This window comes from Gobius niger, assembly GCF_951799975.1.
Source record: "Gobius niger genome assembly, chromosome: 19".
Taxonomy (NCBI): domain Eukaryota; kingdom Metazoa; phylum Chordata; class Actinopteri; order Gobiiformes; family Gobiidae; genus Gobius; species Gobius niger.
The window spans coordinates 20,040,109-20,055,139 of NC_136870.1; the positions used below are offsets into that span (position 1 = coordinate 20,040,109).

Below are 15,031 nucleotides of genomic sequence, written 5' to 3' on the forward strand. Positions count from 1 at the left end.
AGTTGGTCATTTTATACTCACTACTGCCACCTCAGGTCTTACGTATAACTGCAGGTTCTATTACTGTTTGAGTGACAGTGCAGGATTTTAGAGGCAGTTTTGTTGAATAGTTCTGGGCTCATTCTACACATTAGGACAGTGTTTCCCAACCAGGGGTACGGGGACCCGAGGTACTCGAGGACCTAGCAGGGGGTACTTGGAACTATTTCATATTGAAAAAAGGGGAAATTTTTATCGGAAAAGCTATATTTTTCAGTAAAATATGTTGCTTTGGGAGAATTTTAGGTTTCTTTTGATTGCAACATTGTCCTTTTTCTTACAAGCACCACTTTTAAATAATTACTTTCTTAATAAACTGCAACATCCTTGAGGTAGGGGTACACGGTTGACCACTGAAAGGCCCAAGGGGTACGAAAGACAAAATACATTGAGAACCACTGCATTAGGACATTGCTGGAACATTTCGTGGGATGAAAATGCTTAGTTTTAACATTTTTAAACCCTGTATAGTGCCTTAAAGGAAATAGATTATGCTCGTCAGGATTTCCAATGGGCCTGGAGCTCCCTCTGCTGGCAGCAGTAGGAACGACATGGTGATGGAGCAGTGAAAACAAGCTTTCTCTTTCTGGCTGGCACATCGATGGCGCACTGATGAACACACAGAGCTGCTCAAAACGCCTCCAGTGATGGATAACGGGCTTTATAAGTGTGGAGGAGTGTGTTCCCTTTATGATGCAACAAAATCAAGGAAATAAAGACAGGAGTTCTTCATAAGACGAAGAAACAGGATTACTCAAAACTGCGTGAATAAAGTGAATTACTACTAAAGCTATGTTTTTGCAGATAGAACAAAGTCATTTTTGCATCTCTCCTTTAAAGTCAAGACATCCTTCATATTCTAAACATCTCGAAGAGCATTTGCTTTTGAGAGAAAACTGAAACATGAACTATTGACCCAATGTGTACATTATTTCAGAACATGTTTTTTAGAGAGGTTTGAATCGTGGCTGCACTTTGAGGTTTTCAAATGATATTGTACTGTCTAAAGATAAATGCAAGTTTTTGTTTTTGGTCATGGTTTAGTCCAACTTAGTCCTGAATTTATCCTGATTTATTTCCATTCAGTCTTGATTTAATCCTGGTTGAGACATGTTTTAGTCCTTGTGGAGTTGGATCTTAGTATTGACCTGGTTTAAGTGCTGGTCTTGATTCAGGCCTTTTTTTTTTTTTTACTACTACTGCAATTTTTTCCCTTACCATCACAAATAAACATGTTTTTTAGAGCATGTTTGGTCTGACATGTCTGGTTGGAAGTTTATATTGTTGCTGCATCATTTGTATTTGCTAATTGAGCCAGAGATAGCCATTTTGTTTCATTTTCAATTAACAATCAACTGAAAATACCTTCTGTAAACATTGTGTAATATCCCACCAGTTCTGGAGCTCTGTGGCCTTCCCACGTATCACTGATGAGTAAAGCCGTGTTGCGGAGGCGGATCGGGGCTTGTGCAGGTTTTAAATCGGACCGAGGTCACGCTGCTGATTTGCGTCAGAGAAAAGTAGGAACTAATTAGGCGTGTCCCTCGGGTGCCGTTCGAAGCCCCACCGGTCGATGGCGAGGAGGATGCGGTTTGTAAAGTCATGATGAGCAGTTTATTTACGCGCACGCCTCGAGAGCTGATTACTGTTGAGGACTCGCTGCTGTTTTCATTTTATGGTGTCGTCAGTCAATCTGAGGCCGCGCGATTACTTTCAATCGAATCATCGCAAATACACTGTATGACCAGGGCTGGGTATATTACACTGATACCGCTACTTTAACGATACTTGGTTTTCAATACCGATGCCTGAACGATTTTTTCTTTTTTCGATACCTATACTAAATTATTTGTCATCTAGAATAGGGCTGAAAGATGTATCGTTATCGTATCAATATTGAGATATGGCCATTCAAAACGTTAAAATCGAAAAGCAAAAGATAAACTGAAAAATGCTTGGTTTTCACCGAACCTGTAGTTATATCGTATCGATATATCTGGCATGAATATTGAGATATGAAATTTTGTCCATATCGTTCAGCCCTAATCTAGAACCATAAAACAGATTAATAATGTTCATTTATTCCTTTTCCTTCCATTTCATTTCTCTTGCATTTGTATCATTTGTTTGAGACAAAACAACCAAGAAAGTTCCTTTAACTACAAAAGGGCAGAAAAAACACTTTCCAAATTACCTATACTTTTCCCAGAAATGTTCCCCAATTTTTTCCGGATTTTTCCCCCACATTTTCCCATTTTTTTTTATTTTTCCCCAAAAAAATCCCGTTGTTTTGTTCAATTTTTACTTTATTTTATTTTTTTTCTCCCAAATTTACCCCAACTTCTCCTTTTCTCATTTTTTTCCCAATTTCCCCCCCTTTTTTTTCAATTTTATTTTATTTTTTTAATTTCTTAAAACTTGAATAAAAAGATTTTGGATTTATTTTTGGTACTGGCTTTCCATACTTTTTCATTTTTTCCCCATACCATCAGTGTCTCAACCTATTTTTCGATACCAAACTTGTATTGTTTACCGGTACCCAGCTCTACGTATGATCAAAGAAAAAGTCTCCACCTGCATTTAGATCTGGGGTTAAAGCAGATATTCAGGTCTAGGTTCAGCAACACTATGTCCCAAAGAATGAGATCAGCTGACGACCTGAACATCCTGAAGGACCAGGTTCTTTCAGGGAGTGTGAGGGATCAGTTTCACACATGGATCGGCCACACCAGAGTCCAGATCTTACCCCCTTTTGAGAATCTTTGGGATGTGCTGGAGAAGGCTTTTCACTGTGGTCAAACTCTCCCATCATCAATAGAAAATCTTGGTCAATAATGAAGGCAACACTGGACCGTTTGACTTTGCAGAAGCGTCTGTGTGCTGTGATCAAAGCTAAAGGCGCTACAGCAAAACATTAGAGCGTGTGATGTGTATTTGTGGCGACAGTTTTGTGGTCGTGCAGTGTATGAGGGCGCAACAACTGCAATTATTTGGTTTCATAATATACTCAGAGACCAAAAGAACCTGCTCTGCTGTAGTTAGCGTTATTTAGCATTATTTTTTTGGCCTCTCAAATATTAAGATATTATATAAGAAGCTAATAATGTTGATATTAGAAGATTAACCTCTTAAACCCCACCGGAACCGAGCACATTTTCTCAATTTAAAAAAAAAGCATCAGAATAGTGACAGAAACAAGGATGATGACGTGCCGGAAAAGCGCCAAAAAAACTTCACAGAAAAAGTGCCGAAAATGCAACAAAGAAGCAACAAAAGAGAGAAAAAATTAACCGGTAATGCGATAAAAAAAGCGACAAAAACATGACCAGAAAGAGATGAAAACACGACAAAAACGCTTCAAAAATGTGACTAAAACATGTTAACTTTTGTAGGTCTTAGCTTTCAAATGAGGCGTTACACTGTTGCTCTCCAGTCGATAGGGCTGGGCGATATGTCGATATTCAAGATATATCGATATATCGAGATAATTCAAATTCAGATGAGCTCCTAAAGGGGCTAGATGCAAGTTAGCCATTTTATGCTCACTACTGCCACCTCAGGTCATAGATGTAACTGCAGCTTCTATATTAAGCTCGTGCATGACGGCACTTCGGACCCGAATTAACACCTTTTTGAGTGACAGTGCAGGATTTTAGAGGCAGTTGTGGTGAATATTGGGCTCATTCTACACATTAGGACATTGTTGGAACATGTAGGGGGAGGAAAATACATCATTTTGACATTTTTAAACTCTGTATAGTCCCTTTAAGTAAAAAAAATGTAATCTCAAGCCGATTTTTAAAAAGTTTATTTGTAAATGCTGCCGTCAGAAAAAGATTGCCTTATTTTATTTTCTAGGCTATTTTTATTAAAGATATTTTTTTTATTTCAATGTCCACCTTACAACGCTTTGTTAACAGTGTTTATGTTTACATTTTATAGTGAGTTTTAGTCGAGAAGCCTTTAGTTTTGGGGAAAGCCGAACTGGAGAAAATGCGCTCGGTTCAGGCGAGAGTGAACAGGTTAATGAGGTTATTGTTGTTGATAAAAGAAAGTGATCACAATACACAGAACAGTGAGGGTGATTTCATATGCAAAGTTAGAAAATGGTATCACACGTTTTCAAAAATGTAACATTGAAAACTTATGTCCAACAGGAGAGTCGCCTTTCGTCGCTGCCTCTGTTTTTTCACTCCATTTCCTCGTAAACAATATTTTTTGCATGAATCAGTTTATATGCAAACATGTACCCCGTCCTCGTGCGTCAGTCGACTTTAGAGCGACACATTCTGATAGTATATCGGAGGATAAAAATAAGCGTTCAAGAGGTTATTTTTAGACGGGTAGTGGCTCACTGTTCTTGGTATTTTTCCATCGCCGCGACTTTCCGTAAAAACAGTGAAACTAGCGCGTGTCATCTTACGAAAGCTGTGACGTGTTGATTTTGTCGTTTCATTTCTGTGAAGTTGATCTTTATCTGTTTGGAGTTTTTCAGTGAATCGAGCCTGACACACAGTTTTCTTGCGATTAGCAGAAGTGGGAACTCACCCAGGATGTGATTGTGATGTAAGAGGAGAGAATAATTGCTTTAATTTACCATTAAGTCAACATTATGTTTGGGGACTGTCTTGCTAGAGGAGGACTTCCATCTCAATCAATATAAAACATGCGCAATAGCTTATCCTCAAGATCCTTTGGCCCCACACCGGCAGCTCCTGACAGGTTGCCCCATTAAAGGATGGGCAAAAATCTAGCTTTATGTTTGCATGTCGAGCTACTGTCAAGTCGCCCACAGGATTGATGATCAGTGGAGGAAATATATTTCATTATCCTGTACAAATAGTGTTACAGATTCCTCAAACAAAACGACCAGTCTGGAATTTTTTTTGCCACTTTACAGATTGATTGATCGAAAGGAAAAAAACACATGTTATGGCACTTCTTCTTCCTCTTCTTGTTCGTCTTGTTCTTCTTCTTCTGAGAAATTCCAGCTAACAGTTCGCTGCTATGCGTCATGCTGCTCCACTGTAACGGCTCTATGTCTTTAACATTGTTAGATGATATTTAAAGTAGGGTTTATTGGAGCTGGGCAATTCATCAAAATGTTGTCAAAATTGCTACTTTGGTCTCGATAATCACCGTGGGTCTTTATAATCATCATTTCTTTGGCAGAAACGGAGCAAAACAGCAATAACATGTGATCAATTTGCCATATTGTCCAGCCCTTGAGTCTGTTCGTTTGGTTTGTACATGTTTTACAAGCATAACTTATTTATGCCCCAGATATGAGGTAACCATGTTCATAAGTGCATATGACACATTAGACATAACTAAAACATAGTTAACACAATTATATTTAAGATTTTGCTAAACATTGTACCCAGTTTTCTTTAGTTTGGCCATTTTTTGTGATGTTTATAGTTTCACTTCCTTATTGGGACACGGACAGGAAGTGACATAGAAGAAGGCAAACCATTTTAAACTGTTGCCAACCATGTTAAGTCAATGGGAAATGAGTAAAGCTGCTGTGGAGCTTTACCTTTATCTATGTCACTCCCTGTCAGCAGCTTAAAAATGTAAATAAACTTTTCTGCCCAACATTTCTTTTTTTAAATTGCTGCGTCACTGAAATAAAAATGATAAGTATGCAACTGATGATATCCTGCTAAATAAGTCATATTTTCAAGAGCATTAAAACCTGTCATATGCACTTTAAGAGCCCCCACACTTAATGTTGCCAGATTGAGTAAATTAAGCTTGAAAACTTGATGTCCCCACCAGTCCAGTCAGTATTTTGCCGCCTCACCTCACCATTAGCGTCTGAACTCCGGAGGTTCTTAGGGTCATGTTTACATCTAGTGAAACTTGAAGTCCAGTCGTTGCTATTGAGCCTTTAGAAAACCACTCAGAGCACATCCTGCAAACTTTACCCTGTCGTTGTGTCTATCAGTGGAGCAATCCTCCGCACCCCTGAGCTCGTGTTTTCTCCTTGAACAACCCTCTAAAGCGTTTATGAGACTCTGTTTTATTATTAATGCGGCGAGATTTGATTACACGCCGCTTAATCCTGAGTGAAGCCAGCAGTAAGAACCGGATTAAACGAAGATCAGCTAAAATCACCTGCCCATTCAGATGCATTGGATTAGAAAGTGACCAGCCAATACGTTCCAGCCACTGACAGGTGTAAGGGGTGATTGGAATCGCAGTCCGAAAAGTGAAAATAAAAGCTCCGGGGGCCACAAACTTCACTGTGTCGATGTTGACCAACAAAGCGGACTTATCGAATGTTGACGTTTCTCTTTGTTCTCGTCCAGATGCGGGTCGACCCCATCCCAATATGCAGTTTCTGTCTCGGGACGAAGGAGTCCAACCGAGACAAGCGGCCGGAGGAGCTGCTGTCCTGCGCAGACTGTGGCAGCAGCGGTGAGGAACTTTTATTTAAGTCATTATTAATGTTATTGACTGAATCTGTATCTGTATTTTGACTAGAGCTGGGTATCGATTCACTTCACAAGGGCCCGATTGATGATTCAGTTCAGGATATTCAGTATTAATTTTACTTTGATATGACAGAGATTATCAGAGGAACTAATTCTGCAAATATTAGAAACTTAATCTAGCTTGTGCATTAGTAAAAATATGAATATTGGCATTAAGAATTGAACCCAGTGGAGTTATATTAATCATGTGCTTTTTATTTAATATGACCTGACCAAAGCAAAAAATGCAAGAATGGCATCACATGGCATGATTATGGGAAAAAGACGTGTTAAAATAATCAATTAAGGGTTTTTTGAATCGATATCGGGCTATTCAAAGGAAAATCGGTTCATCAATTAATTAAACCCAACCCTAATTTTACATAGTTTTTGTCAATGCAAATTAGGGCTGAATGATATGGACAAAATTTCTTCTTCATGCCAGATATCTTGATAAAGATACGATACGATATAAATACGGGATCGGTGAAAGCTAGGCATTTTTCAGAAAACTACAAACATAATACTAAAGAGTGCAGTTTTATTGACGAAAATCTATATTGTTAGACTAATGATATTAATGTCTGTGTTGATAGTATAATTTTTGGAATATAACTGACCTTGCATCACATGAATGATCACATTTTGAGGGACTATTTTCTAGCAGATCAGTCCGCCGCCGCGTAGCTTATCCAAACACGAGGCTGATGCTGCTCAAATATAAGGTATTTTAAATGCAAAATGGTTAAAATTACTCTATCAACACAGACATTTATATGGTTAGTCTGGCGTTATAAGTGGTTTGCCTCAGGTGCACTGTGCTTGGGTCAGACTGTTTATAATGCAGGCTAGCTGATACCATAGAAATGCACTAGCCTTGCACTAGCCTAGCGCCACGAAAATCTTCAAATATAAGAACTGCATGAAGTACAAAAAAAAATATCTCCAGAAATCAACAACACTCTGGATAACTAGGAAATGAGGCCCTATGTCAAAAATCCTGAAATATCCCTTTAATATCTAAACATTTGAAGTAAAGTTCAACAGAAGAGGGAGCGGGAGCTACATCACAGTCGCAATAATTGCCGAGCGCTTTGCCTTTTCGACTCCGCTCCGTCTTCAATTAGATATTTTTAAACGGTGCAGGCGCTCTCTCAGCGTATGTTCACCGTGTTCCTTAAACGCCTCGAGGATTCGCCGTGGCAGTGACATTTTTACAGCTCATATTTGACTAAAGTGTCTCCGCGGCGTTCTTTATTAGCGGGTTGACGCACACAGCTGTTTTACACGTGGGGTCCTCCGGGTGACGGCTTTTCGAAAAACGCCGAGCGGCTGTTTCTGCCTCGTTACCGTCAAATTATCTGTAATTATTCCGCCGCTCACATTCGATCATCCCGCTCTCAGACGCCGTTAAGCGCGTGGACGTAAAGCTCCGTTGTTTATGACTTTGCGGCGATGGCGGGAGATAATTTCCGGTTCGTGGATCGCGCTACTAGGACTGTTTATGGCTTGTAGGTTTTTTTTTGTTTAAATCTATAATAATAGCCTCTTTAACACTGTTTTCCTCTTCCTCAGGGCATCCATCTTGTCTGAAATTCTCCCCAGAATTAACATGCAACGTGAAGAGACTCCGGTGGCAGTGCATCGAGTGCAAAACGTGCAGCTTGTGTCGGATTCAGGGCAAGAACGCGGTGAGTGTGATGTTTTCCCCCATCCGACGGCTCCGATGCTGCTGGCTGCGAGGTCTGCGGCCCTCTCTGGATTTCCCACTCGTTTTGGGTTGCTAAAGCCTCTCCAGTGAACAATCGGGTTTACTTTTCCTAAAGACTCCGGGCCTCTGGGGGTGTGAGACGGCGCCGCTCCTTTCATATAAAGTGTGTGAGGAGGAGGGGGGGGAGAGAAAAAAAAAATCGCAGCTCTCAGGCGCAATATTCAGCAAGCTCCACATCAGAGAGGCTCTCCTCCCAACATGCCGATTTGAATATGTGAGCTCGAGGGCTGCCTGCTCCGGCACATTTAAACAGGTGCTGCAATTAAAGCCCTTTAACACGTATAATCATGTGTACTTTATGTATTTATAGGCGGGGGTATTAAAATGAGTGGCAGAGCTAAGTGGGAGTTGCACTGATGCCCTTTTGTCATGTTCAGGAATCGACATCTTGTGCAGTGCAGGTGGTAAAGCTTGGAGACATGTTGAGTTAACTTTCGCAACATGGTTCACGAGGCTCCTGTTGTCATGCCGACGGCAGAGGCAGCTCCTGGGAAAGTCTAATAGTTCGGACTTTAAGGACATCGTGTGAAACCGAAAGGCTCGGGCAGCAGATCAAGCCAAGTTTATTTAAGTACATAAGATCTTCATCCCCGCTTTCAACAAGTGCATTTTCTCCAGTTCAGCTTTACCCAAATCTGAAAGGTTAGACACTGTAGGCCAGAGTAACTAATTTGAATGCTAAGACCTACAAAACTGATCGAGAGGATCATCACATTTTTGTCTTTTTTTCATCACATTTTTGTCACTTTTTCGTCACATTTTTGTCACATTTTAGTCACTTTTTCGTCACATTTTTGTCATTTTTTCGTCACATTTTCGTCACATTTTCGTCACATTTTCGTCACTTTTTCATCACATTTTTTTTTTACTTTTTCGTCACATTTTTTTCACTTTTTCGTCACATTTTTGTCATTTTTTCGTCACATTTTTGTCACTTTTTCGTTACATTTTTGTCATTTTTTCGTCACATTTTTGTCATTTTTTCGTCACATTTTTGTCACTTTTTCAACAGATTTTTGTCATTTTTTCATCAGATTTTTGTCCCTTTTTTTCCGTCACATTTCCGTCACTTTTTCATCACATTCAGCAGATTCATGGCACTTTTTTGTTTAGTTTTTGTGACTTTCATCCTCGTTTTCGTCTCATTTGTTGTTGCTATTTTGACACTTTTCAAGAAACCTTTAGAATTGTTTAAAGTCGAATTTGAGAAAATGTGCTTGGTTCAGGTGGGGGTTAAAGAACGTGGTGCAGACTCTCATGTGGGAGAATGCACTGAATGCTAACAGAGACCTAAATATTAGTTCATTTGTTTCTATAAATCTCTGCCATGTTGTGTGTCATTCTGCCCTCTTGAATTAATGAAGCAGTGGCTCAAGTTTCCACACGTTATGGCTGATATCAGCTTAAATGGTGAAATGACCCCCTCCTCACATCAAGAAAACCACTCACCCACTCACACTCATTCATAAACCAGGGACTCGCAGTCTCATTCATAAACCAGCGGGCCCAAAGACTGAGGGGGCTAAGTGTCTCTGGGCTGGGATCGAAGCGTCGACCTTCAGATCTGTGGGTGAACACTCTGCTAACTGAGCTACCGTCTCCCCCCATTTGCCTGTGAATAATACAAGGCTAATCTCTGTACAGATGTTTAATAATTGGTTCAGACTGTGGCACATTGGAGCCAAGCATCAGTTGCTTAGAAATGTTTGTTGTAAATGCTGCCGGGGTGTTCATTCAGATCTTTTTCATTTGTCATGAGTAAAAATGCGATCCCGGTCCTTTACGTACTGCTACATTCAGATTAGATTATATACTGTAGGTGTTCTGTGCTATTCTGACACTATATTAATCCGTTTGTGTTGATGGTTTCAGGACGAGATGCTCTTCTGCGACTCGTGTGACCGAGGTTTCCACATGGAGTGCTGCGACCCTCCTCTTTCTCGAATGCCAAAAGGTGAAGAGTCCTCTCCACGTTCTGTTTGATCATTTCACTCTTTCTTCCTCTCGCTGTGTCTGAAAACCCTCTTGGACCAGCTGCTTTTATCTGGAGATCAGGGGCTTTACATCGGGGCTGCACGATATGGGAAAATAGTTTGGCATGTGATCAATTCTAAACAGTATGCTCTATTGATTTAGAAAAAGAAAAAATAAAGAAAACCGACTTAAATGGAAGTAAATAATAATATTAAATGAGTCTTGGAATTCCACAATAGATAATTTTCACCTTTAGTCCCAGCACTCCTAAAAGTTAATTTGTTTAGATGTCTCAAATTGATTTGTTTTGACTAGTTAAGATATAATTGGGGTTTTGACCTAGATTATTTCACTTGTTCTGACACTTCAGATACATTTTGTCTTTATTTCAGGTGACTTTATTTGGTAATGAAGTAAGAAAAGTGCAGTTTTAGTTTGTTATTTCAAGCAAGATGACCTCAGAACTAGTGAGAAATGCCCCCGAACAAGCAACTTGCTCCGATCAGGAAAAAAATCTAAATAAGTGAAAAACGCTTAAAGCAAGATGAATATTCTCAATTTAAGCAAAAAGAATTATTACATCTATAAGATGAAATATATAACTATGGATCATGTGTCTGCACTTGTGTCCTTAAAGTGATAGTCTGTAAGTTTGCAAAGTGAGGAGAGAAAGTTTCTTTAACCAGAAAGGCCTTTCTTACTTACTACTTAAAATTAGGATCAAGCTCCTTCCCCTCCCTACTGATTGGACCTGACAGGCTGGTTCACAGGAAAAGCCCGTCTCATTGGTCAACGCGGGAGGAAACTAGCCTCTGATTGGTTGCAGAAAGGAATGATATACATATATATTATTACTTACTTTACATCAAAATGCAAGACCAGGTGGTCGCTTTTGCACATTTTTAAAAATGTGTAAAACATTTAGACTTCCAGACTATCACTTTAATAAAGATTTAATGAATGAATGAATGAAATGACATAAATGACTTTAATTAAGAGATTAAATCTAAAGTTTGAATAGGTTTGGTCTGATCTTTGATGAGATAAAACATATTATTGTCAATGGAACAAGGACATTTTTTCTGCATTCAGATTATTTTGTATCATTTCAAGTGAAAGAAATTTTTTAAAGCTAATTTGTCTGTTTTCAAGTGGGATTTCTGCTCGTCCCATTAGCATTATTGTTTTTATCTCATCTTAGATTAGCTCAAACCTATTCAAATTCAACATAATGAACTTTTATTCAAGTCATATTTCTCATTTAAGATGGTAATTTTTCCGGTGTAAGAAACTACAGACAATAGGCTGTGTTCATGTTCGAGAATTCTATGTCCGTTGGAGGGCGGCGCCAATACATTGCCTTTATGAGGAAATAATTAGACTATACGGGACAGTTTTTGTTTCATGTGAATTGGCCCATGAATTACAGAGAAATGAGCAACAAACTAGACTAGAAATCTGCATAAAGACAGTTACTATAGTTATGCCATGGCATTTTAAACTTGCCCTCCACCTAAATTTTCACCTATGAACTCTTGAGAATGTTGTGATTTCACGTGAACCAATTGACATCCAACAGAATATGTACACAAAATATGTCTGTCTCTGCAAAAACCTCAGTGATTTTGCAGCATGTTATGATTGTGGCTTCTTGAAATATTGATTTTATGTCAGCTAATATTGCAATAACGGTAATTAGTCGTCCTTTAGAGAACAGCCTGTGCATCACACTGTGGCCGCACACAGAGGATGGCATTGACTGAGCTCATACCACAGATTCATAAAAGCCGCATTGCTTTGCTCAAACAAGTCTTCCCTATCGAGCCCATGTTTTTCCTATGGATTTTCGCTTTGTGCCGCGTAATTGATCGTCATTATGAAGCGTCCAGTGCGCCCGTCAAAAGGCAATGTTTCAAAGAAATGTACTTCCTCTCTCCCTACTCTCTTTCTCCTGCTCTTTCTCTCCTGTTCTTGACAGTGTTTTGTGTCTTTGGGCGCCCTCCAGGAACGTGGATCTGCCAAGTGTGCAGGCCCAAGGAGAACGGCAAGAAGCTGCTGCACCAGAAAGCCCACCAGATCAAGAGGCGATACGCAAAGCCAATGGGGCGTCCCAGGAATAAGCTGAAACAAAGAATGTAAGTCACAATAACTCAGGCATGAACTAAACAGTGCAAAAGGGACAAGAATGAGCTTTGTACTTTGAGGATTTCCATTTCAATACAGCTCGGAGCATTTTAAAGGTTCCTCTCTCATTGTGAATAGAGTACTCTCAACATTATTAGGTTAAATTGACTCATTACCAATGGGAGATATGAGGATTATGTGGATTAGGTGGATTATGTGTTAATGGCATTCCCTTTTGAACTAAAATATAAAAAATAAGGGTGACAAGGTTCTCTTCTGGGGTCAGTTCTCTCCTGACAAAGGCGTTCTGAATCTTAGGGCGGTTTTTCTTTTCTAAATAAAGGCCAAATACTGTGAGAGGAAAAAGTATGTGAACCCTTTGGAATTTCTCCTGTGAGTGTCAACATGTTATGGCCAATCAATATATGGCAACATGTAATTGTTTGGGTGGTATTAGTTGAAGCAGACACTGTTTACTCATTATTGTGATTTTAATAAAGATCAGACCACGATGTATAACCAATTTCGGCTTAAATGTAAGAAATTCCAAAGGGTTCACATACTTTTTCCTCCCACTGTATACGACAATAACAAAATTGTTGTGCTATTTTACCAAACAATTTCAACAGAAAGCCGGGCTGAAAGGGAAATAAGTAAGGGGAACTGGAAAACCGGACTTTGTCTGTAGTTACTGTAACAGGTTGAGGCTAGACAGTTGACTCCGGATGCTCAGTGGCAACAGAAGATGTCGTCAAGGAGCCTGGGTTGTGAAAGAGTTCACATGAGTCATAGATTTAGTTGGAGTGAGGGTGCATTACAGTACAGAGACAAACACATAGACAACATGGATAACGACACACAAAAATAAACTCAGTTCAGTTCAATCATTAGTTCAATGGCAGCTTACAATTACTGTAAGGGCACTAGTAATGTGCTTTTGTTTGAAGCTGTCTTAGCAAAAACTACAATATTTACAATATTTTGTGTGGATATTACATCACCTAATATTGCGATTTTCTAGCAATCTATTCAACTGTTCTAATCTGGTGTTGCTACAATTGGTCAGGTCCAGGTTCAGCATCACTATGTGCCCAAAGAATGAGAGCAGCTGACAAAATGGGCTCAAATTGTGAAAGAGTGGTTCAGGAAGCATGAGAGATCAATTTCACACATGGATTTGCCGCTATAGAGTCCAGATCTTAACCCCATTGAGAAACTTTGCGATGTGCTGGAGAAGGCTTTGCGCTGTGGTCAAATTCTCCCATCTCCAACACAAGATCCTGATGAAAAATGAATGCAACACTGGATCTTTCGACATTGCAGAAGCTTATTGAAACAATGCTACAGCGAGTGTGTCAGGGAGTGTAGATCAATGTATCGCCTCTTGCACTTGTTGATCATGTCGACCCTTCTCTTCTGTAACGGAGTCTCGTGTTCTCTCTTTTGCAGGTGCGTGAGCAGTGGCGTTGGCTCCGCGGCGGCACTGGCAGGCCGGGGGGCACCGGGTAGGGCTCAAAAACAGATTTCCGTCTGTTCCACAAATCCATCTGGTCATGCTGCATCTGTGACGGACACCACCAGGGGGCCCCGTTGTGCAGTCGAAATCACCACCTCCTCCTCTTCCTCCTCTTCCTCCACCCCTCCTCCTCCCCCCCTCACCCCCACCTCAGCGCCGCTCGCCGTAAACAAGAAAACCAAAGGGCTAATCGACGGGCTTACCAAATTCTTTACCCCCTCCCCCGTGGGGCGGCGCACGCGAGCCGTGTCTCTCGACGCCGCGCCCGCCACGCCCCCCACACTGACCGCAGAATCACAAACCCCGAGAACCCCAGATTCGACCCCGCACATAGCGACGCCGCCCCTGCTTCCTGTAACGCCCCAGTCGCTGCCGGGACTTAGCCCAAACGTGCAAGTCTCCAGCGGCTCCACGTCCGCCAACTCGCCCCAGAGCTCCTCCAGTCAGTCGAGCGTCCCCTCCCTGACGAGCCTGTGCACTAGCAGCCAGCTAAAGGGCCTTTTCGACGGACTCTCTCATATATTCACCACTCAGGGACAGTCCCGGAAAAAGAGGCTCGCTTGCTACGCGCCGCCCAGACGCCATAAAAGCCAAGGCGAGGGCAAAGCCGGGCCGCAGCGCCTCCCCAAGGCCGAGTTTAGCAATAGCAGCAGCAGCAACAGCAAGAGCAGGCTGCCAGGGCGTCCCAGGGGGTTTAAGATGGTCAGCCATTTCAAGCGTAACCCCTTTCTCAAAAAGCACAGGACCCTAGGCAGGCTGAGGTATAGGGTGAGCCCGCACAAGGGGGCGCCGTCTCCAGGAAAGGCAGACTTGAAAGACGGACAAGATAAAGCAGAGAATAATCATGGTAAGCAAGGAATTCCCTGCACCGCGTGTCCTCACTCTCTTGAGCTTCTTATTTATGTTTTTGTTTTTTGTTTTTTTTCCGTAGATTACTAGAGCTAACCCCCCTACCCCCTCCCAAGCTTACTAATCTCTCTCTTTTTCGTTTCCTAACCCAATTTCGTTGCGTTTTTTGACTTGGCTGCGGATTTCCACGTAGCTTTGCCATTTTCTCTCGCCGCTCGTTGGCTTCTGTCACACTGCATGGCCCCACTAACCCCCTCCTCATACCGCACCACAAGACAG

The 15,031-nt window shown here is 41.0% G+C and overlaps 1 protein-coding gene across 6 annotated transcripts in view; it reads left to right on the top strand.

Moving 5' to 3' along the window:
• Positions 1-15,031, top strand: part of kat6b (K(lysine) acetyltransferase 6B) — a 63,631-nt gene that overhangs the window by 19,215 nt on the left and 29,385 nt on the right. For 3 of the 6 annotated variants that reach the window (XM_079577062.1, XM_079577060.1, XM_079577061.1), the window contains exons 3-7: positions 6,354-6,462; positions 8,094-8,209; positions 10,162-10,243; positions 12,242-12,398; positions 13,837-14,750. In XM_079577062.1, the coding sequence (XP_079433188.1) occupies positions 6,354-6,462; positions 8,094-8,209; positions 10,162-10,243; positions 12,242-12,398; positions 13,837-14,750 (1,378 nt within the window). The remainder of the gene's footprint in view (positions 1-6,353; positions 6,463-8,093; positions 8,210-10,161; positions 10,244-12,241; positions 12,399-13,836; positions 14,751-15,031) is intronic. The other 3 variants (XM_079577065.1, XM_079577063.1, XM_079577064.1) reach the window with 2 other exon arrangements.